Source organism: Streptopelia decaocto (genome assembly GCF_964273445.1).
Source record: "Streptopelia decaocto genome assembly, chromosome: 13".
Lineage (NCBI taxonomy): Eukaryota > Metazoa > Chordata > Aves > Columbiformes > Columbidae > Streptopelia > Streptopelia decaocto.
Genome location: NC_138668.1, coordinates 9109350 through 9135186, shown reverse-complemented (window position 1 = coordinate 9135186; position 25837 = coordinate 9109350). Strand labels below are relative to the sequence as shown.

The window sequence follows — 25837 nt, the reverse complement described above, 5'->3', positions numbered from 1 at the left end:
GGCTTGCAGCAGGGCTCTGCTGCCAGAGACACAAAGCACAATCACTTCGGGGAAGAAACTGGCAAAGCTTTTCCCAAGCCCCAAAACCAGCAGATATTGGATTCCCTCTGTACTCACACTCATCCCCACCATCACATATTTGTGTTTGATAGCTCTGCAAGCATTCAGGGGATGATTTTTAGAGAATTGCAGTATTTGCGTATGAGAAGGACAATTTACACCAGTATGCCTTAGCCCAGCACAGCTTCCTTCAGCTGTGGTTTGGGGAAGTGTTACTTTTGCAGGCAGCACGGAGCACATGATACCAGGCAACCATGGGACGCAGGGCGGTCAAGGTGGAGCAGTGGCTTAAAAACAACTCAGAAGAGCCGAGTGTGCCCATTATAGTAATAGTCACATTTAAAGCAAAGTTAACTTCTGCCTCTCCAGGAGTTTTATTGAGGCCTAATTTCTCTTAACATTTCTCTTATCGGCTCCTGGCTGTGTGCTACAAGCCAGGCCCTAGGGAGCACACAGCAGTCAGACTGTCACCTCTGCTTTTTGGGGGACTCATTCCTTGTGGTTTTAAAACAGAGGGCAAGTGGGCAAAAGAAAAATTGTGGTTCTCATGGTGGCTTTTACATCTGGAAAAACTGTTTGTGTAGGTTGAATGTGGCCTTCAGTGTAGTATCTCCCTTCTTCTTCCCAACTAGTTGTTGGTTATTTCAGGAATAACTTAATTTATTTGGATGGGGCAGGAGCTGCCCTTAGCAAAGACGCGCCCTGGCCAAGTGTGACGTCTGACCCATGTGGGAGTGGAGGAGTAGTTACCCTCAGTGTCCAAAGTGTTAGCATGGATTGAGCATGGTTTGGAGAGATGAGACTTACAGAAAATAGGGTTTAGAAGTGTTAAAGGCCTGAGAGAAGCCTTTAATCTCAGTAACCAGAGGAGATCCCATCCAATGTGCTCACACACAGGGCTCTCCATTATGCAAAAATCCTTGGGCCAGATCTAGTACTAGGCAAGCTGTCATTGAAGCTGATGGACCTTTTTGGCTGGTTCCTCCAGCTGTGGTTCTGGCTTGCTGACTCTTTCATTTTTGTGTTATGGTCCCTGTTTGTCATTATATCCTGAGCATGTAATTAGCTGTCAGGGCTACGATTTGCTCTCTGTCACATCGGAGTGAATCCAGACTGGCACCAACACCTTGACCCTGGGTAGACAGTGAACACCTGAGCTCACAGCATGTCCCCAGAGATGGCAGCAGGCAGGGACGGTAACAGTCCTACTGCTTCCCCTGAACAGGGACAAGAGATTTGTCATGGACTACACTCTGGAGACCAGCCAGCAAAAGGAGAAGCTTCTGAAAACCATCTACACCCTCCAGCTGAAGTCAATCACCACACTCCAGACAGCCAGCCCGCTGCTGAACAGCCAGCGTGGCATGGGCATGGTGACACAACACCAAGTCAGCCAGCTGGCGGATAAGGCCAAAAGCCTCTGCGGAGACCTGGACAACATTAAGAACCTGCTCCACTATTGCCAGGATGACCTGGTCCGGCGAATCCCCAATCCCACTGGCAGCCGCTATGGAGGAGTGTGTGGAATCCATTGCTCCTTGGATGGCTCCATCTACATGACAGCTGAGAGTGCTCCCTGGGTCCATGTCCTCAGCAGCACAGGCCAAACGCTGCAGTCCCTGCCCTGCCAGCAAACGGGGAAGGAAAGTGGCACTTTCTTGCCAGAAGATGTGACTGTGACTCGGACGGGAATGGTGGCTGTAGCCGACATGATGAATGGAGCCGTCTGGGTCTTCAACCCTCACACCAGCCTCTCCAAGGGGGAATGGCTAAAAATCAGAAAAGTTGGTTCCCCCAGGGGTATTGGAGTGGACTCCATGGGCAAGATCTTGGTCGCAGACTATGCACAAGGCCAAGTCCACAGCTTTGCTCTGGACCATGCCTTCAGGACACTCAATATCCACTCAGTCCCCAACCTGCAGGGACCTCGCTATGTCAGTCCAGCACCTAATGGAGGCTTTGTGGTAAGCGAGGAGTGTGGAGACGTCAGTGTCTTCACAAGCAGCCGTAAGCTCCTCTGCGCCCTTAGCAGCAAATATGGACACCAGTTTGGCAACCCAGCTGGGGTCTGTGTTGATGTGGATGGCAGCATTCTGGTGGCAGACGAGCAGCGCCGCACAGTCCACTTGTTCCCCGAGCATGGGTCTCCCATCTGCCTGGTGTCAGCGGGGCTGCAGAGGCCTGCTGGCCTGGCTTGCTCATCTTTTGGGCACCTCTTTGTGGCAGATGCAGGGGAGAACTGTGTCAAAGTCTTTAAGTACTGTGTAAGGCCCCCGCACAGCCGTGCCAACCCCAGGGCACCATGTGGTGACTCCAGCCTAACACCCAGGAGGGGACTGGGGCTGGTTCCACTGCAACCCTGCTGAGCTTTGGATCTGCTGGTGGGCCATGAGCTCCATTGCTCCCATAGCTGGGCACTTAACCGTACTTAACCACCTTATTGCCCTCCAGCTTCTCCAGTCAGCAGAAGCAAGGACTCAAACAGCTTTGAGTTTCTTGGACCCTCCAGCATAGCTAAAGGGGGACTGAGCTACTCAGAACTGGTCGCTCGGCAAATTAATCACCATACCCTCGAATCCTTCTGTGTCTTTGCAAAGATAATGTAATTATTTCTCTTCCTTGCACACTGGTTTTGTGTGGCCATGGTTCCACTTTCATGATGCCAGAGTATGACTGCAGGGGTAAGGCCAGGCCAGACCTGGCAGCCACGGTCTATCTGGCAGGGCTGGGCTTGCAGCAGACTTCAGGAGAACAGTAAAATGAAGGTAACCCATTCTCTGCTGCATTCCTGACCTCTACAGGGAAGCAACAACTACTGCATGGAGTAAATTGCATATGGGCATGTAGAATTGTTCACATCAACCCACATCCTGGGGCTGAGCCTGCCCTGCAGTCTTGTTCTCCCCTGGAGAGGAAGGTTCCGGGCGCCACAGCCGCTGCTGTTATCGGCCCAGGCCAGGGACAGCGGGCAGGGTGTGGTGGCAGAGGGAAAGGCGTTGTTTCCTCTCCCTTCTCCAGCCCTTGCTGTGGGCACAATTCTGCGTGAACTCCTCTGCTGATGTCCAAGACCCAAGTCCAGCCACTGCTTCTCATCCCAAACAAAACCCAGAGAGGACCCTCTCGCTTTCCTGGCCCTGGAAGGAGCACTACGGACAATGGACACCCTGTGGTGCCCTCCCAGACCCCCTCTCCTTGCAGAGCAAGGCAGGCCCGGTAGCCTGCCCAGCAGCAGGGAGGGAGGCTGCGTGGTATGGCCGACAGGGATAAGCCTGTTCCATCCCCTGCCTTCATGTGAGCTCCCAGAAAACCAGTCTTCCCCACCTCATTTCCAATTCTGTGGCACCCATCAGAAAAAAAACAAACTTTGACTCTCGCCCATCCCTCCACACCCGCTCCTACCCCCTCAAGTTGCCCAGTGTCCTCCCGAGCTCGCTGGCAAGGCAAGTCCCTGACCATTGGGGATGGGGGACAACAGGGTCCCGTGGGGGAAGGCGAATGCCCAGCCCTGCCCCAGGCCCGGGTGACTGCACGTCTGAGGCTCCTTATCGGCCAACCCAGCCGGCAGCCCCACCGCCCAGCGCTCGGCGTTGGGCGAGTCTCCGGCGAGTCTCCGGCGAGCAGCGCTGCCGGGTAAGCCGAGGCTGAGCTCCGCCGCGGCGGCTCCGGGCCCTCTGCAGCCTGCTGGGCGGGCCGGCCTCAAAAACCAGGGGAAGGGGGAACCGGGAAGAGCGCCGGGCACCGGGGCACCCCGCAGCGCGGGCGGAACGCGGGAGCGCGGTTTCCGGCGCCGGCCGGGCCCGCCGCGGTGCACAGCCCGGCACCGGCGGCGTCTCCGAGCAACCGGCCCCCGGAAGCGGCCGGCGTGGCGGAGCGGGCGGTAGGCGGTGCGGGCAGGGCCGGGGCGGCGGGGGGTGGCCTGGCTGGCGGCGTTACCCTCACCGGCCCGGGACAGCCTGCGCTGGGGGCGGCGCGGGGTCCCGTAGGTGGTGTAGGGGCAGCCGTAGGGCCAGAGGCTGGTGATTAAATCCGCCTTAGAGTGAACGAGAGGTGCGGAGGAGGAGGCGTTTCATTGCTGCGGTGTGTCAGCCCGCCCGTGCCCTGAGATCTCATTTTAAAACTGGAATAAAAAGTGGATGAGCAAGAAGTCGGTGGGTTTTGCAGGGACAGAGCCCCGCTCCTGCTCAGCGGGGCGGCCGTGGGCAGCTTGTCGGTGCTTTCTGTATCTCCTGGAACAGGAGATGTAATAAACCCCATGGAAAGACCTGGGCATGCTCAGCCGTGGGTTTGCCAAGGGGCCAGGGCCTCTGGCATGACTGGTGATGGGGCAGTTTGTGTTGTGAGACCAGGGCCACATCCCGCTGTTCAATGTTGCTTTTGTGTCTAAAATTCTGAAATGAACCAGGCCTGGAGTCCTTTCTTCATTTGTTGGTTGCGTTGATACGTTTTAGATGGTGTCTGTTGTTGGTTTTCCTGCACCCAAGATTGTTGCGTTGATGATCTGTGGGATCTCGGGGAAAAGCTGGGGGTTTCCAGCAGAAATGAGCAGATCTGGAAGACTTTAGGCACTTCCTGAGCAGGGACTAAGCATATATACATATACAAATATCTTTCTGTTAAAATTAGCAGCAGTGAAACAATTGACTGTGCTGACATTTAAAATGTCAACTTTAGATTTCAGACAGCCTATTGCAATGGATGAGGTGGGTTGCATTACCAGTCGTGGATTTGGGAATACAAGCCCTGCTGCCCGAGCTCCCTGGTTACTACAATTAACATGTGAATAGTTGTTTGACTGCTTTTCAGCTATTGAGATACTTCCTACAGCCTGAAAACTGTATCTGGGTCTTCTCTGCCATATCTACAGATGGTGTACTTGGGCATTATTTGACCTGAGCTACAGCCAATGTAGTTAGCTGAATAAAACTAATTTAAAAGTTGGAGAAGGTATTAGGGAAAACTCACAAAACAGAGAAGGATGAAAAGTGTTTCTCCTCCATGAGAAGTTTTCCTAGGTGACTATAGCTATTTAAAAAAAAAAAAAAACTCATTGAAAAACAAGTGTTTGAATTAAGAGTAAGTTGATAATTCTCTGAGATGTCCACTGTATGGACAAACCTGTAAGAAAGAGAGCTGGGCAGGGACACCAAAATCTCTTGTAACAATGCACTCAAGCAACTGTGACATCTCTGGAGGAAAAAGAAGCATGCAAATTCAACTTTAAAAAGTTATCTGTCCAATATTACTGGTGGTAGTTTTGGTAATTAAAACAGAAATACTGAAAAACCCATTAAGGTATTATTTTCTTCTTTTGGGGGAGGTTCTTTAAAATATTGAGCTCAGTTTCAGTTTTTATAGTATTCAGTTATTGGTAAACTTCACTTATAAGGTTTTGGTACTGTGATACGGCTAGAATGTTAACACACTAGCTAAATTTATATTATTTTAAATAATTCCTGAGCATATGCGTGTATGTACATTTTTGACATGTTCAATCTGTTATTTTTCCTTTCAGACCCCCTGTATTGATATAATTTATTTATTTTTTCCTGGGAATATGTCTGTGGATCTTATGAGGGGAAAAAAAACATCCTTTTTTCAAACCTAAAGCTCAATCCTGAAGTAAATCTCATCTTACCACCTGGTAATGTGTCATTAACAGTCTGAGTTAGGCTGGGAGATAGGAGACGTGGTGCAGGGAAGACCGTTTTGGCCCAGCGTCCTTGGACAAACTACACTGTCTTTGTAAAACAAAAGCAAAATGTAAGGGATGCAGTTTATTTCAAACTCTTTTAAGGGCCAGTCTAATGATTTGTGTCTGTTAGCTGATTTTCAATGAGGTTTCCTATGTGTGTCAGGAACAACTCTTTCAGATAGGATATGTGTTCTTTGTTGCTTTCATGGTCTTCAGAAAAAAAAAAATCTCAAGTCTTAGCTATTTCAATAGAAGTGAAAAGTAAGCTTGGATGCCTTTTTTTTTCAGTCCATTTGGGCCTAATAGTAATTAAATTTTGTCTGGTGAAAGGTGAAGTTTTTCAACTGTACTGCAAGCCTTTGGTCTTTCCCACACCTGGTGTCCTGCCCTGTTACTTTCTCAGGGTGTCTCATCTGCCATTTTTCTGCCCTTCGTTTGGTGCATCTTTCCACTTCCCTTTCTGCTGGACCCTTGCAGCCCTTTGGAAAAACCCGTGTTATTTGAGAGCCTTCTGAGAACCTGCTGTCTCACAGACTCTGTGTCTCGCAGGTTATCCCTCTGGTCCAGGTGGGAGAGCTGCAAGTCCCTCAGTGGCTTCCAAATCCTGCAGTGGGCTGGAGGGTCTGTGGGGCAGAGAGCACCCTTACGTCTGTTCGAGGGGAAGTCTTGGGGCGTGCTTTGCAGTTTTGCAGTAAAGGGAGAATTCAGTCCCAGGAAAAATACATTACTCCTTGCAAACGCAGCAGCCGCGGAGCTTTTCCCGTTGGAGGAGCAAGCTGTGCACCAAGGAAACTTCACCTTGCTGCCTGGAGGGGCTGACAGCTCACCTGTGAGCAGACATCTCCCACTGCTGGACTTGACAGGGCTGTGGGGCTGGGAAGAGGTCAATCACTCGCCTTTGCTGCTTCCCCATCACCTCCTCCATGCCGTAGCAAACTGCCACCTGCTGAGATTTACTAGATAATTGTCCTCTATTAAAAAGAGAGAAAACCAAAACCACCAGGGACCTCCACATTGCGCATCCTCTTTACATGTCATAAATACACTCTGTGTTCCTCTTTCCGACTGACTGGGTCCCTCGCAGGAGCCAGCCTCGGGGGCCTGTGGAGTTCTCACATCTCTAACAAAGCGCTGAAGGACGGGAAAGGACAACGGGTGCTGGATGCCGACTGTTCTGCGCCAGCGCCCTCCTTACTGCAATTATATTTCTGTTAGAAACCTCCGCCTTATTTAAAGAGACATTGTCAACTGCCTCAGAGCTCCTTTTTGTACAAGTCTTACAAAGCCATTGAAATGTTTACTTAATGACACGGAGAAAAATATTGTAGATGAAGAACACTGATAAAGCAGAGATGCTTCTCCTATTTTAGGATCTTGTATCTAATGAATTAACACTGCTACTTAAACTTCAGTCATTTAGTCACTATATTCCCCTTTGACAAAATTATCGTCTTTGCTCCCGGATGAGGGGAGTGTGACGAGAGGAGATGAGTGATGTGACCAAGGTTTTTCAGTGAGTTTGTTGCAGACCACAGCTCTGGGTTCTGAGATGATAAATGGGGCTCTGTAACTATCTTGCTTTATAGCATAAAGCAATATTTGATTGTCGGTAACAGGAGGAAATATTCCTCAGAGGCATCATGGTGAGCCATGGTATAGTCCGTTTTCTAGGAAGTGCCACCGTCAGATCCAGGGTCTGAGGATTCCTGATCTTGGCTGCTCAGACAGGCTGTGCTGCTCAGACTGTTGTCATGAAATGCAGCCCCAGGACTGGGAGAAGGGCTTTGCTGAGAAAGTCCAGGCTCAATACCCTTCACTTCAAAGACTGCAGTTTGTCAAGAACCTCCTAAATATTTCTCTGGTTTGAAATCCCTGTTGGTCACTAAGGTTGTTATGTAGTTTCAGTGCAAAGGCAAATGGTTGGACTTAGTGTTCTAAAACTTGACTGAGCCTCCTCACCAGTTACTTTGGTCAGCTCTAATTTTCCTTGCATGTAATCGCCATTCTCAAGTTTTATTTCTGTGTTTATTTGGCAGGTATACCGTTCTGTCAGGATTGCTGCCATGGTACTTAAAGTCTTCTTTCCATCGTGCTGCTCCTCAGCAGAAAGTGGCATTTTGATCGGCCGCTGGATCTCAGAACAGAATTCTGCTGTTATCCTCGCTGTGGTCCATTTCCCTTTTATTCCTGTCCAGGTGAAGCAGTATCTCAGCGAAGTCGAACGGGTGACTAAAGTCAGTGTTTCTGTGCTTGGCTCGTGGAGCAACAGCAAGCAGGAGAAAGAAAAGAGTCTGAGTGAGTTCTTGGAGGACCTTGGAACAATATTCTCCCATGAGCCCTGGATTCAGATAAGCAAAGAAGGAGACAGCAAATTCTGGAGCTGTTCTACCCTTCAGAAACACTCTAACAACCCTAAGGAAGAAGAAATCATCTTAGTGTACTATGACCAGCGCAAAGTCATGCTTTCCCATCTACATCCCCCTTTGGCCACTGACCCCAAGGCAGATGATGCTTCAAAGCTCTCTGCCATCTTTGACACAGTTGCAAAGAGCAAGATACTGTTCATGACAGACAGATACGATGATGGGCCCATCAAGCTGACCCACTGGCAGTCGGATGGCGTTGAAGCGAGTATCATTGTGGAGCTGATGAAGCAAGCTTCTGTGCCTGCCTGCATGCTGCTGACATTCCTGCTTTCACTTATCTCTGGGATCTGCAGGAGCAGGTAAGTGATGTGACATCAGCCAGCCTACATTTGGCATGGAAAAGTAATTAATATTTAGACATTTGCAGGGTTTCTGCTCAACCCCAGTAAGAAGTACAATTGATACAGAATCATTTCTTTCATGAGTAGCAGTCACATCATATCTGCTGGTACTGCTTGTAGTTTCATGGACTTTATATGTCTCTTTGGTATCTTTTCTGAATTCTGCGATCACCAGTGTGTGAAAGGGCCTTTATATGGTACAGCAAGTGACATAATAGGTATGGACTGCAGAGCAGGGCACTAACTGACAGGTGAATATGCCTCTTGTGGAGTTTTTCTGAGAAGTCCTTCTCGGGAGGTTCCGGGAGCTGTCTAGCCCCTCTTGTGCACCTCAGCCCCAGCAGACACAATCCAGCAGGTTATGATCAGAATGACGGACCTGATGTGACTGACAGACACAGGACACAGAGGTGTGCTGCAGAAGTGCAGACCTGCTGCAAGGAGGGAGCTCAAGCTCAGTCTGGCAAGTTGGGCACAGAGACCTGCTACCCAGCTTATCAGCAGCTATTTTGATTTTGGCTTTTCCCAGACCCAGTCAGGGCATTTGGAGCCAGGCTGGCAGGCAGCTGTACGTACCAGCGGGCAGAATGCGAGGCTTCCTGTGTGGAAAACCCAGGCTTAACTTGTTCTTAACCTTGGGAGGTAGATACAGGTTACTTTCTGCTTTGTTTTCCTCACCTGTAGTATCAGCCTGATACTTACTTATCTTACAGGTGTTTTAAAACAGCAGTCTTGGAGAAGAGATATTAGTACTTGGCTTTATGACAAACCTCCTGCTTGACCTTCTGAGTAATTTAATGTGATTTAGTTCAATTTGCCACATGGTGGGTGGTACAGCCTCCTTTGTACCAACACACACAAGGCAGGGAGGGTTCAAGAATATTACATGCGGGTGTCCTTCCAGTCCCCTCCTCCCTGTGCTGGGACACGATGTCCCATGAAATAAGATCTACCAGGTTTTTGCTCCTTCTGGTCACAGGACTTCTCCTTCCCAGGTTTTTGTGACATTAAGGGATAGTCAGCTTTGAAAAGCTAAAGAAAGAGATCAGCAATGTCTTCTCAGGCTGGGGAGGCTTGGGGCTTTTTTGAATATGCCACTATTGTGTATTTGCCCCGGTGAAGCAGAGTAGCAACTATAGAAATCTCAGGAAGTGAGCACTAACATCAGTCTGAGCTCACCGAGTGCTCTCAAGTCCTGTGCATCTCAAATTAAGACATTTCTTCAGCACCACCTTGTGCTAAGGGGTGTCCATTGCAATTCTCTCTTCAGAGTGACTTGTGTGCAGAATTTCCATCGCCGCTGAAGGTCTCTAGTGTGCTGTTGAGGACAACAGGATGATTTAGTATTGAGGCAATAAACTGTGTTCTCCTTTTAAAAAAAGCCTGTTTGTAAACACCATGACCTCTGATTCCTTATCCAGAAGGGAGGGAGGGACTGTTCCTGCAGTTTCTACAGGGAGCAAAATGACAGCTGGGGGTTCTCGTTAATGGAGCTTTAACATTTGTGTGTGATCCTGATTTGGAAAGATTGCTTTTGATCTGATATCTGGAAAATCCACTCTTGCTTTTGGAAAAAGTTGGATTGGAAAATCAAGATTTATTCATGCAGGCTATGTTAATTTATTGTTAAAACTCCTTGTATTTGGAAATACCCCAAAGATCTGCTGCTTAAATAATGTGGTGACACAGCATCAGTTTTTGGTTGCTGTTTTTTCATTTGTGTGGTTTTCCACAGCACTTCTGAAAATTATTCCATATAATGTGTGGTAAACAAGTGGGAGCATTTATGGCAATGCATAGTCAGTATGCATAGGGGTAGGAGACCACGCAATAAATATTTTTGGCTTTCTTCCTCGGTACTCTTAGGGATGAGAGTGTCCGTAGCACATCTTGTAACTATTACATTGAGCTTTTTTCAGTGTGTTTGTATTTTTCTTTAAGTAATTGCGTGCATGTATTTACTTTCCGAAGAAACTATATTAGTGGAATAGAGGTTGTCCTCTTGATGGTAAGTGGAAAGAAAAGAGAGTCAGTTGTAGTATGGACAAGCACAGAGCCCTGACGTGTCTTTTGGGTCCATCCTGTTCAATCAAGGAGATGCATTTACCCCCTGGGTGTGCATGTTGGGGGATGCTCCTGGGGATGAAGCTGCTTTGGAAATCATTCTAATTTGTGCAAGAGATCCCTGAGGCAGAAGAGAGCAGCAGCCTGTCCTTTCCTTTGGTGCAGGAGACCAGGGGTGCCTGGTTGGTGGCTGACCCTCAAGCTTGGCTGCCTCTGGCTCGGGGAGTTGTGGGGCAGCAATGAATGGTAAGAGACACACGTCACTGGGAGAGAACGGGGAGACTGTCAGCCCAGTGAGTGTTTCACACGGGGCCCCAGAGCCGTTGTCTTCTACCTGAACTGAGATGGTCTGACAGCTGTTGGTTTGACCAGTAATTTTTCACCTTCATTGGTCTGTACATAACCACGCAGGTAGAGCATTTCTCCTTCCCCCTTCTTTGCATTTCAAGTGCAATTCTCTGCTCTAGCAGAGGTTTGCCACACCAGAATTTGTAACCACTGAGCTAGGATATAATTGGAAGAGAAAACTCATCTGTGCTTGTGCCTCAGTGAATCTGCGACCCCAGGTCTTTGAGATCAGTGGCCGGTGCAGCCGCCCCCCACATCTCCCTCCCCTGCACTGTGCTCTTTCCTCCGCCACTTTAGATATCACCTCCTGACAAGTCAGCTGAAGAACAGCACATTCATTTGTCTCTAAGGTGGGAGGCTGTAACGAAGAGCTGAGTAACTCAGAGCCCTTAAATTAAGAATGATTCACAGCACACTGCATGTATTTCAAAACCAATGTATCTGGAATTTGAATGGGGAGGGGGAAGGGGGGACTTCAGCACTCTGTTTTTTTAAACTGACAAGTGTTGTGCAAAGTATGGTTGAAAGGGCTCAGGAGGATGGGGAGAGGAAGGGGATACCAACCACAGTGAGCCTAACAGGATTTTGAATGAGCCATACCCTTGTGATCTGTGTAAAGTGTCTAAATAGCAGCCAGAGCCCCAGTCTGCCCATCTTGTGTTTTGTGCTGGTCCTGGAAGTGCTCTGCTGCTGGCCAACAGGCTGAAGTCCTCCGGATGAAACCCGGGGAATGCATACCCACGTTGCAGGGACATCTCCAGGCTGCACTCACTAGTGATCTGAACATCTGTACAATTTCAAAAGCGGAGCAGGATACCAGGAATAATTTTAGCATTTGAAATGAATGTAAACTGGAGGAAGATGCCAAAGAAGTAAGAGAGAGTAGGTGAAGGAGGTGACTAAAAGTGGACATAGATTCCTGGACCTTTAGTAAGAAACAGTGAAACACTATGAAAACAGTGAAACAACCACTGTGTACAGGAAAGAAGTGAACAAAATTATGTCCACATTAGAATTTATTTCTCACAACAAATGTGCTTTGTGTTGCTATACCACTGCTGTGTATTCTTTGACTGGCCTGCATCCACTGGTGTCATTTTAGACTATGTAAATCACCATCCTTCCTTTCTTTATAGATTGTGTGATAATAAAAGTAACTCCCCAAAATAATTGAGCATCATTTAGTACTTTTTTTCTGAGTCATAGAACCGCGTGAATGTTTCCACTCCTACAAGCCTAATGTGGATGTCAACTTTGAAACCTAATTAAATGCTAAATGTCACGTTATCTATATAATGATGGTCAACCTTGGCAAGGTGGTGGAGAGAAGATAGAAATTAAGACCTTGAGAAAGGAATTTGGAAGTAATAAAGAAAAAAAGAAGAAAGGGATCAAGTGAAGAAAAATAAAAGAGAGAAAAGGGACAGAAACTGCAGGGAGAGCACAACTGTTTGTTATAGCAAGCTCACACTAGACAGAGACTTGTGACTTGTAACGTTGGGATTTGTGAAGCAGTTGCACCATGTTGTGTTGTTGCACTGTACACACAACTGCCTTGACTCATCTCCTGGAGACTTACAGCAACGTGCAATCCCAGGGATGTATCCCAAAGCACAGGGTGGAATCAGGATTGTGCTCTGGCTTCCTTGGAAGAATGAGACACTTGGTTTTAGAGAATGGAAATGAGAGGTTGGGTTGTCTCCTTTAGATGTCTTGATCTGGAAAGGCTGCCTAAATTCTGTTAACCTTTAAGAGAGCAGTTAACATCTAATATTCTTTAATGTTGATATGTTGACACTGTACCTGGTTACACAACCTTAACTTTACCCTGCATGTTTTGCATGGGGTTTGTACGCTGTACAGCCTGCTGTATGGCAAAAGCAAAAGGGGACATTCCCATGGTGTTTCTGCAGGGTGCTGAAGTTTTGGCCTTTGTCTTTCTTATGGAGCAAACTCTCAATTTGTGAGCAGCTGGGACATCGCCTGCAGCACCTCCAGGTTGTCAGCAGCAACAAGAAGGCTCAAAACCAGACTCAACTAATGAGGTATGGAGTACACTTCAAGTTGTGTGTGTCTTTGCTCTAGCCCTGTCTCCTTTGGGGAACCCAAACCATGGATCCTGTGCCCACACAACACTATGGGGTCCTCCCTGCACCATATTATGTTGCCTCACTTGTTCTACTCCCTGCTAGTTTGCAGATCTTTACTCTGCGCTTTGTTTATATTAATTATGCCTTTTGCCAGATATATGCCTTTATCCCCAGCCTGGAAAAGGCAACCACGCTATTGCCCACAGAAAGCTTATACTGCATCCACGTGTGCAGTGCTTTGCTATCACTACTCCCACAAGCTCGTTGCTTTCACATATGCTGCTGTTAACCAAAAACTGCAGTCAGTATTCAGTGACACTTTCCATAAGAGCAGAAAGGTCTAAATGCTTCCCTCTTTCACCTAGTCTTTTGGGGAATCTTTCTTGCAGTAACTGGAGACCAGAGACTCCAACAACAGTAACAAAAGTCAGTGTAACAGAAAAAGCAAACATGCAGCAGAGTGAGTGGAACAGGGAGAGACAGAGATCTGAGACAGATACTGAATGCCCTATGGCCATTACACAGTGAGCCTTGTTCCATGTGGTTGTCTGATCCTGCAGTAATAGACTCCCAGGGAACATTTAAAATAGATTAGCAGATTTGAAGGCCAGAAGTAACTGTGATTGTTCAATATGATTTCCTGAATAACTCACATAATGGAATTTCATTCAGAAACTCTAGCAGCGAAGGGGTAGTTCAGCAGCCCATCTGGGTATGTCTATGAACCCAGAAGCACTGTATATTACATTCACTAGTGGTTCAGCTAAAGTGTACCTCTTGGAAAGCCATTGGATCTCTATGTGGATACTGCAGGTGCTGGTGCCCTTAGTATTGGTAAATCCCCTCCTGAGTGTGTATATATATATATATATATACACACACACACACACACACACACTTTGTCTAACATTCCTCTTTGTAGCTTCAATCCCGCTCTTCTCTCCCCTTACTAAAAAGGTTCTGTGGTGTGGCCGGCTCTGAGTGGCTCCATGTTTGGCCACAGAAGTAACAGCACACCACTGAAAGCCAAAACATCTCTACACTGTGCTTCTTCAATAAATTGTCCTGGTGTCCCTGGGACATTAAAGATGCAATGGAAGTGAAGCCAACAATTGTCATTGAAACATGAAACACTGTCTGTCCTTTTTCTCTAACACTGTTTCTCCTCATTCTGCATGCAGGAAAGCCAACATCTTTGTCTCTCTGCTGATTGATGTGGCTCTGGGGATACTGCTGATGTCCTGGCTGTACAGAAAGAACCGAATTGGTCACCTCGCTGACACTCTCATCCCCGTGGCTGATGTAAGTCTGGCCAAAGCCATTTCTCATTCACCTGCTGTGGGTACTGACCAGTTCTTGTTGCCTGAGCTAGTTGTAAGGAAGCAATGCCTTACACAGAAGGATTTCAGAAAGTGTCCTGTCTGAAATCATGCAAATTAGGTCTCCTCAAGAGTAGTGAAATCTTCAAATCAAGCCTGCTGGGGCTGCTCGAAAGGAACACAGCTCTGCTTTGCGTGTGCAGTGAATAGTAATTAGATGTTTACCGGAGGGCTGCTCCAGCTCCTGAAGTAACAATTATGGCTCGGACGGAGCTCTGCAGCTGCAGATTGAGTGGTTATTGAGCCAGAACACTTTTATTCTGGAGTCGACAGGAAGTGTCCTCAAGTTGTTGCTATGTGGGGTGTTCAGGGGAAAAAAAAAAAAAAGCTGTAACCTGGGTTGAATCTGATAAACTGCTGAAAAGTCAGAATTGATAAGCAGTGTAGCTGTGCTTGTGAAAAGGAATTTTGTGGGGAAATCGAAAGGCATTAGCCAGTCAGGATACAAACACCTGAAATACTGTCTAAGAGCTCTGGTGTACAGATGGTAAACCAGGACAACTTGCTGTGTCCTGTGATTTTTCTCAGATGTAACTCCTCTTTCCCAGTAAGATCCCTGGACATCAGCATAAATTCATGAAGAACAAGTATGACTCATACTATCCTGCTTTTCTGCTGGTTCATCTTAGGTGCAGTGCTCCAATATCTCTCTTTAGTGGCAGTAAGGAACATATATTAATATAATGTACTTCAGAGGCTGGAGACCAGACCACTAATCTGAAGTTAGCTCCATTTTAAGAGCTTCTGTGTCTCGGGAATACATATGCAGCCGATGTTGAGCACTGTCCTGCAGCTGCACAGCGTAATCCTGTCTCTGCCCACTTTCGTTTCTGGGAGAGAAGGTGTGTCTTTTCATTGGTTTCTTTCTAGCAGCAGGAAAATATCCACTCTTCGCTGTTTCTCCAATTTCTTGGTTGAGAGGAATTTTATTCTGATTTGAGAATTCCAGCAGTAATTTATTTTTCCTACTTATGCTGTCTCTCTTGGGAAGAGCTCACATTTCCTTTGACGATCTGCTTGGTCCATGTCTAACCTATTAATTGTTACAAGTCATAGGTCTCTGATCATTCTTGGACGTGCTGTGCTTTCAGAAAGTGTGTATGGAGTGTCCAGACTAGATGTGGATCATGATTATTGCTGGTTTGTTATTTTTCATAGTCAAACTGTTAAGGATTGTGTGTTTTAAGGATTGCTGCAGACACTATTCAGCAGCAGTGGTGGGATAGAAAGGACCACAATTCTTGCAATACACTTGCTCTTGTATTTGAGCTATACTCTAAAAATATCTAAGTCTTAAGTCTTTTCCCTTACAGATGTTTCAGCTGGGTACGTTTACGTTCTCTAGAGCTCTCACTATGGGATCACTGTAAGTGTCCAGCTCTCAGAAAACTGATTTCTTAACAAGTCTGCAAGGAAGTGGCTTTTGGCTGGGTTCCTGTTTGCACAGGTGGCTCCAGAAGGGGTTCCATCTGCCCAGTGTCTTTGGCAGATGGATACTCTCCGTGCTCAAGGTGTATCTGATCCCAGCACCTGTCCTGGATAGACTTGCTTGTGAGAGTTGCTCGTTCATTCCTCTTTCAGTGGCATAGCTCATCTGTCACTCAACTTATGCACCATAATGTCAGTTATTTTCACCATGTCTCCTACATGTGCAGACTTCATTATTTTGGTATCATGAAGAGCTGTTTACTTACTTTCCTGGAAGCGTTAACTCCTCCTTGTGTGGGTGGCCTCGTAGTCAGTCAGTGCCTTTCTTCTCTGCGTGATCTCCAAGCTTATCAGTTCAGGTCACTTACAACTTTTTTTACTTTCCAGCCTTACTTTCTTCTTTCAAGCATATTGGATTGTGTACATAAAATAATTTGGAGTCCTTTTACTTCCTTCAGTGGGCATTGATTTATATGCATTATGTGCAGGCCTTAAAAAATGCAGATCTGAGTGATCCCAAAATATACCAATGACTTCAGCATTTGGTGTGCAAGCCAGCACCACTTCTTTTCCAGTATGACAGCAAAATCTCCCCTTAGCCATTCAGCAGTAGGTTTCCTCTTCGCTGCTGGGTGTCCATCTGGTATGCATTATTCCCATCACTTGGGCTTTGCCAAGTTCAGTAACGCAAACTTTCCCATGTGCAAAATGAGTTACTTTTCCTTCCCTAATGCTCCTTGCTATTCTGCTTTTGATATGTCCCCCAGATCTGATGGTGACATTGACCTTACGTTTCTGTGTTAGTAAACAGAACAGTATATATATTATAATAAGATTATGATACATTGTAAGGGTACATGCATAACCTTATTTTAACCTTATTGATTTAGTTGATTTTAATATTGACAAGCTAACCTTATATAATGTTTAACCTTATTGGTTTGATTGATTTTTAATATTGACAAAATCATAGCTGTGTGGGGGCTGGATACAGTGCTCATTTTATTTCCTAGCAAACATCTCTCTGGAAGGAAGCAGATGCAGGTGGGTTATTTTGCCTCTCAACAACTGCCATGGTCACAAGCTCAGCCTGCTGACGTGAGGATCAAGCCATGTTCCCGAGCCATCGTTCGTCATCCACTGGTATAATGGTTCTCAAATCAGCACTTAGCCAGCAATTGTTGGTGATGCACAGACATCATTGACTGCAGCTCCCACTTTCACAGCTTGATGAGCTGCGCTGTGCTGACTGTAATAACAAGTTGCTTTTGTAAGTAAATGAGGCAGATGTGATTCAGAGACACCTAGGGAGTAACTGGCAAGTAGCTGTATGCAGTATGAAGGACTAATTTTTCAAGCAGGCTTTCAAATCCAAGAATAGAAAATGTGAATAATCTTCTCTCCGTAGGTGCCCTCACAACTCCTACCTTCCTGCTTCCTCTCCATCCCACCAGGCTTCCCAATGGTTGTCCTTGTTTTTGCCTTCCACAAGACAGCCTTCTTTCAAAAATACCCGATTCAAAGTGCTACATTTGTCTGTTTTACAAAGAAGACCTGCTTGTAAATCATCATCCTTTTTTTAATTTCTTCATCTCTTTCATCCTTGCTGATGTCCCTTTTTCTTAAACTGTAATCTCTTTGAAACAGTTAAGAATTCATCATATATCATGCCTCCAAACATGTTCCTGCAGCTTAGAGATAATTGGATTTAAGTTCCTATTCAGTCGTGTTCTGCTAATCCAGAAACAAAGCAAGCAGAGAGGACACTTCTTGGAAAATATTATTAGGTGATAATTTGTAAAATAGTATAATTTAGAGCCCCAAACACCTGCAACAGACAGGGGGCAAATGTGTTTGGTAGGGAGTGCTTGGCTCTGCTTGCTCAGACCTGCAGGAACTTTGCACTGCGCTTCCTTGAGCCCACCCGCCGTGCGCTTTGTGTCCTTCCCCATCGCTGGAAAGAAGTGCATGGCAGTAAAGAAAATATTTCTACAGTGATCTCACCTAAGCCATGTTAGCTTTGGTAATATCCCTGCAGCCCTTTATGAAACAGCTCCAATTCACTGTATCTTATTAATACTGGCCACATTCCGTATTCATGACTGCAACAAGAGAATTGGACTCTCAGTCACCTTTTCTGATTCTGCTTGCTATTGATCAGTCCTAAAATATCTGGCTGGAAAACAACCTGCAAGGTTAGGACTGTGTTTTGAAATGCTTTGCCCAGCTAAATCACAGCAAGTGAGGGCACCTTCCCAGAGCTGTGTGTCCCTGTCAGAATTTCGTAGCACCTCTGGGACTGTCAGCCTCCAGAAGTATTCAGTGCTGAAGAAAAGCCTTGCTGAAGGACTGCTTTCAAGCTTTAAATATTTCATTAAAATCCCCAAATGTTTTTTCTAAGTTACCAATCCGACAGTTTAAATATTAAAAACGGTCTATTTATAAAGTAGCTAACACTGCTCAGCCACAGAGGTAAGATCTGTGGGTTCAAATCAGTTCTGCCTTGCAGTGAGACAGGGAAAATAAACGAAATAGAAAGACAATCCTTTTGGATAAACTGAAGATGGAACCATTAATTTTGCCACTACACTAAAAGTAAATGTTTGCAAACTCGTTTTACAGGATCCTGTTGATTAATTAAAAAAATGGAATCATTCCTTGGAAATAATTTCCTCTGAGGGAAATTATCCATACGAATGATGGGGAAAGTAGGCTACAGTGCATCAGCTGTAGGTAGCATGTCTTGATTCTTCTACATGTGCACGATTTGCAGGGCAATTCACTTGCTTGGTCTTGACTATAAGTGGGTTTTTCAGAGGTAGAAAACTTTTGCTCACAATCTCTGTTCGTGTGGGACAGCATGAGAGGTCGCTGCTTCCAGGTGTGTTCCCTGCCCGTTTGCTGGAGGTTACTGCTCTCAGCCACCCCAGTTCACAGCCCGGTAAACGCACTTTGCTGCTGATTTCAGCTCAGGTTTGCAGGTCAGGTGCAAACGGCTGGGGAGCAGAGCCACCCCATCTGTGCTGTGACTGCAAGGGGCACCTCCAGCACAGTAGTGAGGTGGAGAGAGAAAATCACTAAATAACATCAGCCTGGGATTAAAGCACTGGAAATTGTGAGTCAAAGCCCTCAGTGATATGGGGATGAGCTCCATTAGGCATTTTTCTCACTGATTCAGAGGGCTTCTATTTTTATTGGGTTGATAGATGGGTATCTCCCCATGAAGCCTGGAGAGAGACATGATAGCGGTAGGCAAGATCAGTGCTGTACGGCATGGTTAATCTTGCCTAGTACACCACAGAGTATCAAGAAAGTTTGTTTATGTATGAAATACATTTATATAATTGTGTTTTCTCCCCTGCTGAAAACACATGCAGGTTATTTGTAAAAATTTCCCCTTTTTTTTTTTTTTGCTCATGAGTGCACTGCCATCTTCCCCTTTTAAAATCCTGACAGTCTTCCCCATAGTTACATGACTTGTTCAGTTCTAACTTTTCAGTTGACTGTCCACAGAAGTCAATTTGTGCACCAGCGTTTGCCGTCTATTTCAAGAACAATCCTTACACTGAGAGATCACACTGTGCAAGTCTACCAGAGGTGGCAATCACTAGGTTCATGTTCCCAGCACTGAGACTATTCAAGCAGTTCTGCTGTTATGTTTGGATTCAGTAAAGAGTCAATAAAGGTGCATTTCTGATTTAACTAGTTCTCTGTAAAGTAGTTGCTTGGATATTTTTTTTTCATTGTTTTGAAGGGTGTGCTAAGAATACTTTGGGGGGTGCAGCACGTATAGTGCACCGGACCCGTTCAATGTGGTAGCAGTTTTTTGTCTCAGATGCCTTGTTTCCATGTGTAGCATGTGGCTGAAGAGCTCCAGGACCTGCTGCAGTGGCTAATGGGAGCGCCAGCTGGACTGAAAATGAACAGAGCTTTGGATCAGGTTTTGGGCCGCTTCTTCCTTTACCACATCCATCTTTGGATTAGTAAGTGCAGTTGTTTTAACTTTTCAGCCTCTCTTTTCATCTCTTCCCTCCTGAGTGTTTAATGTTTGCCTAGAGGTGAATAATGAATCAAAATGCACTACTGCAAGTACAAACTTGTCTGTGAGTCTTCCTGCTGTGGGAACTCAAGCCAAAGTTGGATTCCCACACAAGGAAGTCATGCATATTAAATAAAGTACTTGTATTGATGCTTTGCAAGAAGTGCAATTATGATGGAGCTTACTTGGTGCCATTAGTGGTGAGTGTCCAAGGGAAGGCTTGAGCTCTTATGTAGGCTTTTGCAGTCTTTGCCACATAAGAGGCAGCAGATGGATAGGATAGGATAGGATAGGATAGGATAGGATAGGATAGGATAGGATAGGATAGGATATGGATGAGGAATGTGCTCTCAGGATGCAAATACCAACCCTATCACTGACTTCAGCTTAGTGCAATTTTATTATTTCAAGTCTCTTCTTGAAATAACACACCCCTGCTACCTTGATAAGTGTCTTGATGAAGGAGTACAGTCATGATGGACATTAACTCCTTAGTTATTATACTGATTTACTTGACTCCTCAATCAAGTATGGTCTTGTTTCTATGACTTTGCTCCACTTTACTGATGAAAGAGACTGTGTGCCTCCACACCATTTGATTTTACAAAAGCCATATGGTGGCATTTGTGGGAACAGCAAAAAAAGGGGAATGGCTGCAGTAAAGGTTGATGTGTGCAGTTAAAAGTGTAATTAGGAACCTAGACAAAAATCTAGAAAAACAAATCACATGTGGAGCAAGGTGACTGCTCTGTTCAAGCTAAGCATGTCCTCTGCCTCCTCACAGAGCTGCCACACCAGAACAGAAACATGGGGGGAAAGAGAGTTTCTGTTGGCCCTCCTGAACACAAGGTGGCATCTAAAGAAGTTTTCAGATTCATTTCCATGTTTTCATGGCTGTGATTTCTGGAGCAATGTTCTAGGGTGAGGAGAATCAGTCTTTGAAAAATGTCAATAGGAGGATGTCTCAGTCAAATACTGACACTCTGCAATGTCCACTAGGCTACATTCACCTGATGTCCCCATTCATCGAGATGATCCTCTGGTATGTTGGTCTGTCGGCTTGTCTGGGTCTGACCGTGGCTCTCTGCATCCTCTCCGACATCATTGCACTTCTGACCTTCCACATCTACTGCTTCTATGTCTATGGAGCCAGGTGAGTTGGTCTGTATTGGTTGTGTCTTGGCTACATTTGGAGAGAAGGGCCACTGAACAGGCAGGGCATGCCTTTAATTTGTGGAGGATTCAATCCTGGTGTAGTTCTCTTGAATTCACAGTTTAGCCAGCAGATAATGTATTGTGTTCTTTTTTTGCGTGTAGAAGTGATGGCTACAGAGCAATACAAGCAACCTATCTTTCAGTTTTCCTGCATTTAAATATTTATTTATTTTGATAACAACCTGGAAAAATAAAACTGTGTGACAAGCAGAGGACACAAAAGCAGTGGCCCTGCTGGAGGGCCCATGACCTGAGAGGCAGAGATTCTGAGAGAGTGTGTGGGAGTGCAGGGGGCTTTGACACACATCCAGGGTACGTCAGGGTTACCATGCAAACGGTGCCCACCAATATGCTCTGTTCCTGCCCTCCATTAACACGTGCTGCAGCAAGATACCACACAGACCACTGGGGAATAGATGCTCTTGCCAAGGAGATGAGAGACAAGGTAATAAATACAGGAAATTTTGGCTTATTAAGTACAGAATGCTCATCATTCGTCCCCAGACTGTGAGCACAGAGCTTTACATTGCAAACAACAGAAGAAATATAGTAGAATTTTAGTTATGGGTAGTTTAGGGAATGGTTAGAAATATTGAGATACGATCTGTGAATCGGATCTGTTGTGAGCACAGGGTTTACACCTGAAATCAGTAATGTCAGTAATGGAGAGTCCCTTCCCAACACCTCTAATTACTGGAATTTCGGTTTTGGGCTGTGGGGCGTGGCCTTGTTCCTTCTAATTGTGCAGAGAGTGGAAATAGGAAAAGCATTTTCTCAGCCATTCTCCCCTCCTCAGCTGTTTGTTAGCAGTATAGAGCAGCTATATGTTATCTTGCCACTGGCACCGAACTGCCCCTGCTGTGTCAGGTGCCCCCCGTGGAGAGTCAGGAAGGGACAGCAGTCACCCACAGCAACACAGCCACCACAACACCTTGCGTTCCTGCAGCTGGCACAAGAATTTGTTGGTTCAGGTTCTGCTGAAGCCTGAAATCCCCTTCTAAAACAAACTACATGGTGAAACAAGAGCAGGCAAGTGTGTACAGGCAGCCAGGGAAGGTGTGGCAGGTACTACAGCAGGAACACCTGCTTGGTGCCACATCAGGGTGCGCGTGGGAGTGTGTGGCCTTAGACCAATGGGGTAGGTGTGTACCAGCAACCTGGAGTTGTCCTGGGCACCCACCTGCCTAGGGATTAGTGCAGTGAGCTGTGCCTGCCAGTCTGGGGGCACCCTGCCAATTCCTTGAAGCAGCTGATGTTCTTCAAAGCAGATTCTTCTCCTGGATAAGACTCCTTGCCTCTGCTTTCACAACCCTGCCTTGAAATGTGAGCAGTCTCCGCACCTTAACTAGGCTGATTGACCAGTCTGGCTTTTGTAGCTCAGGCTTTCTTAGGCTCTGTTCTGCCCTACAGATTGGCTTTGTTCCCCTTCCCTATATCTCTTTAGGTTTGACACTGCTGCCCATGGCTCTCTGTGCTTCTTGTGCATCCCAGGCGCTCATTCTTCCTCTCTGTTATTCCATAGAGGTGTCCATTTCCCACCCCTTATCACCCCAAGCTTGTCTCACCATTGCCATTTTTCTGGGAGGGAAGTAGCTCTGAGTGTTGTAGCACCAAGTTACAAAAGCCTAAGGAAAGGATGCAGAAAGGGTGCTGCCAGCCGTTTAGTTGATCTTTTCCCACTTTTATGGACATTTGAAGCTGCGGTTTACTAAAGGTGCAGGGGCTCTAGGGCTGTCCCTTGCCTCTTTGTGCTGCGGAGGCAAAACTGAATTGTACTGACTCAAGTGTGAGGGGTAAGGCCATAGCTCCCCTGCTGTGGGAGAGGTGTGGAGCAAGGGGAACAGAGCAGATCTAAACTGGAGAGACAAAGGTGAGCTAAGGGGAATAAGCTTATTTTGCTGCAGTGAAGGTGGCGTCATGGTGCTGGTGACTGCTGCTGCTCATAGGGGCCACCCTCCAGCAGCACTTGCCACTTCCCATATGGTAGCCTCCTCATCAGCAGGAGCAGAAATCAAGAGCCTTGCTGCAGCTCCGGGCCATGCTGTGGCCATTGTCCTCCCCTGGTCCAGAGCTGTCTGCAGTAGCCTGCTTGGCCCATGCCAAGGGCCAGCCTGAATATGATTGACTGAGCAATTAGTATTTTATCTGCATCATTCTTGGGCTGATTTCTTTTGCCACCGTGAGTTCTGCAGCGTTGGTAAGCGAGTGGGCACGGGGGTGTAATGATGATGGCTGTTTTGTGTTGAAGCTCAGAAACTCACAGCTCTGATGCACAGCATCTTCTCTTTGCTCAGGCTCTACTGCCTGAAGATCTATGGCCTGTCATCTCTCTGGCGCTTGTTCCGCGGGAAGAAGTGGAATGTCCTCCGTCAGCGGGTGGATTCCTGCTCCTACGACTTGGACCAGGTAGTGTTGCAGTGCCCAGGGCTTGCTGCAGGATGCTGCCTGTGGGCAATACGACCCTATCCTGCTTCAGCTAATATTGAGACAGAAGCCACAGAAGGCTTTGTGGTGCCCGGAAGAAGTGTGTGCCATGGCACTCTGTATCCATGGCTTTTCATCCAAATGCTTGGACTCTGCTGCTCTGCAGCACCCCTAAATACTGTGTGTGTTCAGAGGGGCTAATTCTGGCAAGTGCTGAGCACCTGCAAGGCATCCTGCTGAACTTCAGTGGGTGCTGCAGATGCTCGCAGCTCCTGGAGCATGGGAGTGGGTATGGGGGAGGGAGGCAATTTAAAAAGTGGTGCCCAGCAGTGTTGCCACAGTAACAGACATGCCAGCGTTTCTATTAAAAGGCCCTGTTTCATTCACGTTGTGCTGGAGCCTGGCCCACACATTCTCACTCAAGCAGCAGAGGCTGTTTTTTTGTCAAACGCTGTATCCTCTTTTTATTTTCTGAAATGCCACGCAAAAGTTCAGCAGAGTCATGCTGGCAGTTGCAAACATCACTAAAATAATACAATAATATATGGTAATCTCCAGGGCCAGTCTCTCTCCAATGCAGCAAATAACCTTGAGCTTCTTACACCACAGAAGAGGAGCCATTTTTCTGTTTCTTTGGTGATGGAAAAGTAAGAGCCTCCGTGCAGGAAGGCGATTTGTGTCAGGGCTTGGTCCCTGTGCACTTTGAGGAGAATTGGTTTGGCACTTCAGGCTTCATCCTGCTGCTCCGGGGGCCATTGGGTATTATGTTGTTGGCCTGGGTGGGAAGAGATGTTCAAAGCAGACCTTAAAAGACTTTTGGAGACATTAAGCAATGGCAGTGGAGTGACAGAAGAGGGAGGAAACAACTGCTGTGAGGAGGATGGGTGGGTTATGATCTATTTCTGGTGATGTACATAAATCTGGGATGTTGGTCCACCTCTGTGACAGGACTGTCTGGGTCGTTTTCTTTCATAATGTACTGCAGCCACGATCTCTTTTTGCAGAAATGCCAGTGCCCTGTGTTCCTGTCACCTCTGCTCTGGAAGTGGTGACTGAAAATTGAAGAGTCAGATCCCTATTTGTCAGAAATCTGCATTTCTCCCAGCTGGAATTGATTAGACTTACACCAGCTGGGCTGAACCAGAATAAAAATAACTATTTCTGTGGGCAGTGGAGCTAATGACACCTGCTTTCCTATGGATTTTTCTCCTTCACCCTCTGAATATCACTCCCCCTACCCCAGTGCCTCCAGCTTCTTTCTTTCTCCCAGTTTCCCACTGAGCAAGAGGCAGAAGTTCTGTGGCTGGACTGACCATCCGGCCGCTGATGCTGGGAATGTTTATCAACCAGATTTTGTCAGCTCTTACCCAGCTGCTTATTCTTCTAAAACAAGGAAGAACAAAAATACTTCTCAGTTCTCTTCAAAAGTCCCTACCTGTTGTGGTTTAACCTGGCAGGCAGCTGAACACAACACACAGCTGTTTGCTCACTCCCCCACTTCAGTGGGATGGGGGAGAGAAAAATAAATAAACCTCATGGGTTAAGGTAAAGACAGTTTAATAGGACAGAAGGAAACAATAATAGCAATAAAAGAATATATAAAACAAGTGATGCACAATGCAACCACTCAGCCCATTCCCAAGCGTCGGTGCCCCTGGCCATCTTTCCCCAACATATGATGTCAAATGGTATGGAATATCCCTTTGGCCAGCTGGCGTCAGCCGACCCGGCTGTGCCTCCTCCCAGCTCCTTGTGCACCTGGCAGGGCCTGAGAAGCTGAAAAGTCCTTGATTACTTAGCAACAACTAAAACATCGGTGCATTATCAATATTATTCTCATTTTAACTCCAACACACAGCACTGTACCAGCTACTAGGAAGAAAATTAACTCTACCACAGCTGAAACCAGGACACTACCAAATTTCTGCTTCTTTGTACCCTTCCACATTTTTCTGGTAAAATCTGACCGATGTCTTTAAAACCTGTGGGGACTGGGAGTGGACAAACAGCATGATCATGTGAGTCTTGTTTCCTAAAGAAGCTGGTCTGAAATAGGAAATCGTGAATATTGTCTATAAAGGAAAAAAAAAATGCTATCAGGATCCAGCTCATTTATCTTTCCAAACGTACTCCTATAATAAGGAGCCTTCTAAAAAGGCCCAGTGAGAGAAGTAGTACTGAAAGTGTTCAAAGTAACAGCATTCTTCACATGGGCAGTAAAAAAAACACATTAAGGAGTCTTGCAAATTTTCCTGTCTTACAGATTCCTTTTCTTTTTTTTTTTTTTGCTATTGCACTGCTAATGATTGATTATGTTTCTTTTTTCCCCTA

The 25837-nt window shown here is 46.4% G+C and overlaps 1 protein-coding gene across 1 annotated transcript in view; it reads left to right on the top strand.

The window, feature by feature from the left end:
• Positions 1 to 3672: 3672 nt before the first annotated feature.
• Positions 3673 to 25837, top strand: part of PIGQ (phosphatidylinositol glycan anchor biosynthesis class Q) — a 35564-nt gene continuing 13399 nt past the window's right edge. Inside the window, exons 1-7 of the mRNA XM_082064892.1 lie at positions 3673 to 3937; positions 7789 to 8477; positions 12845 to 12976; positions 14203 to 14323; positions 19685 to 19811; positions 20867 to 21020; positions 23377 to 23488. Of these exons, the coding sequence (XP_081921018.1) occupies positions 7816 to 8477; positions 12845 to 12976; positions 14203 to 14323; positions 19685 to 19811; positions 20867 to 21020; positions 23377 to 23488 (1308 nt within the window). The 5' untranslated portion in view covers positions 3673 to 3937; positions 7789 to 7815. The remainder of the gene's footprint in view (positions 3938 to 7788; positions 8478 to 12844; positions 12977 to 14202; positions 14324 to 19684; positions 19812 to 20866; positions 21021 to 23376; positions 23489 to 25837) is intronic.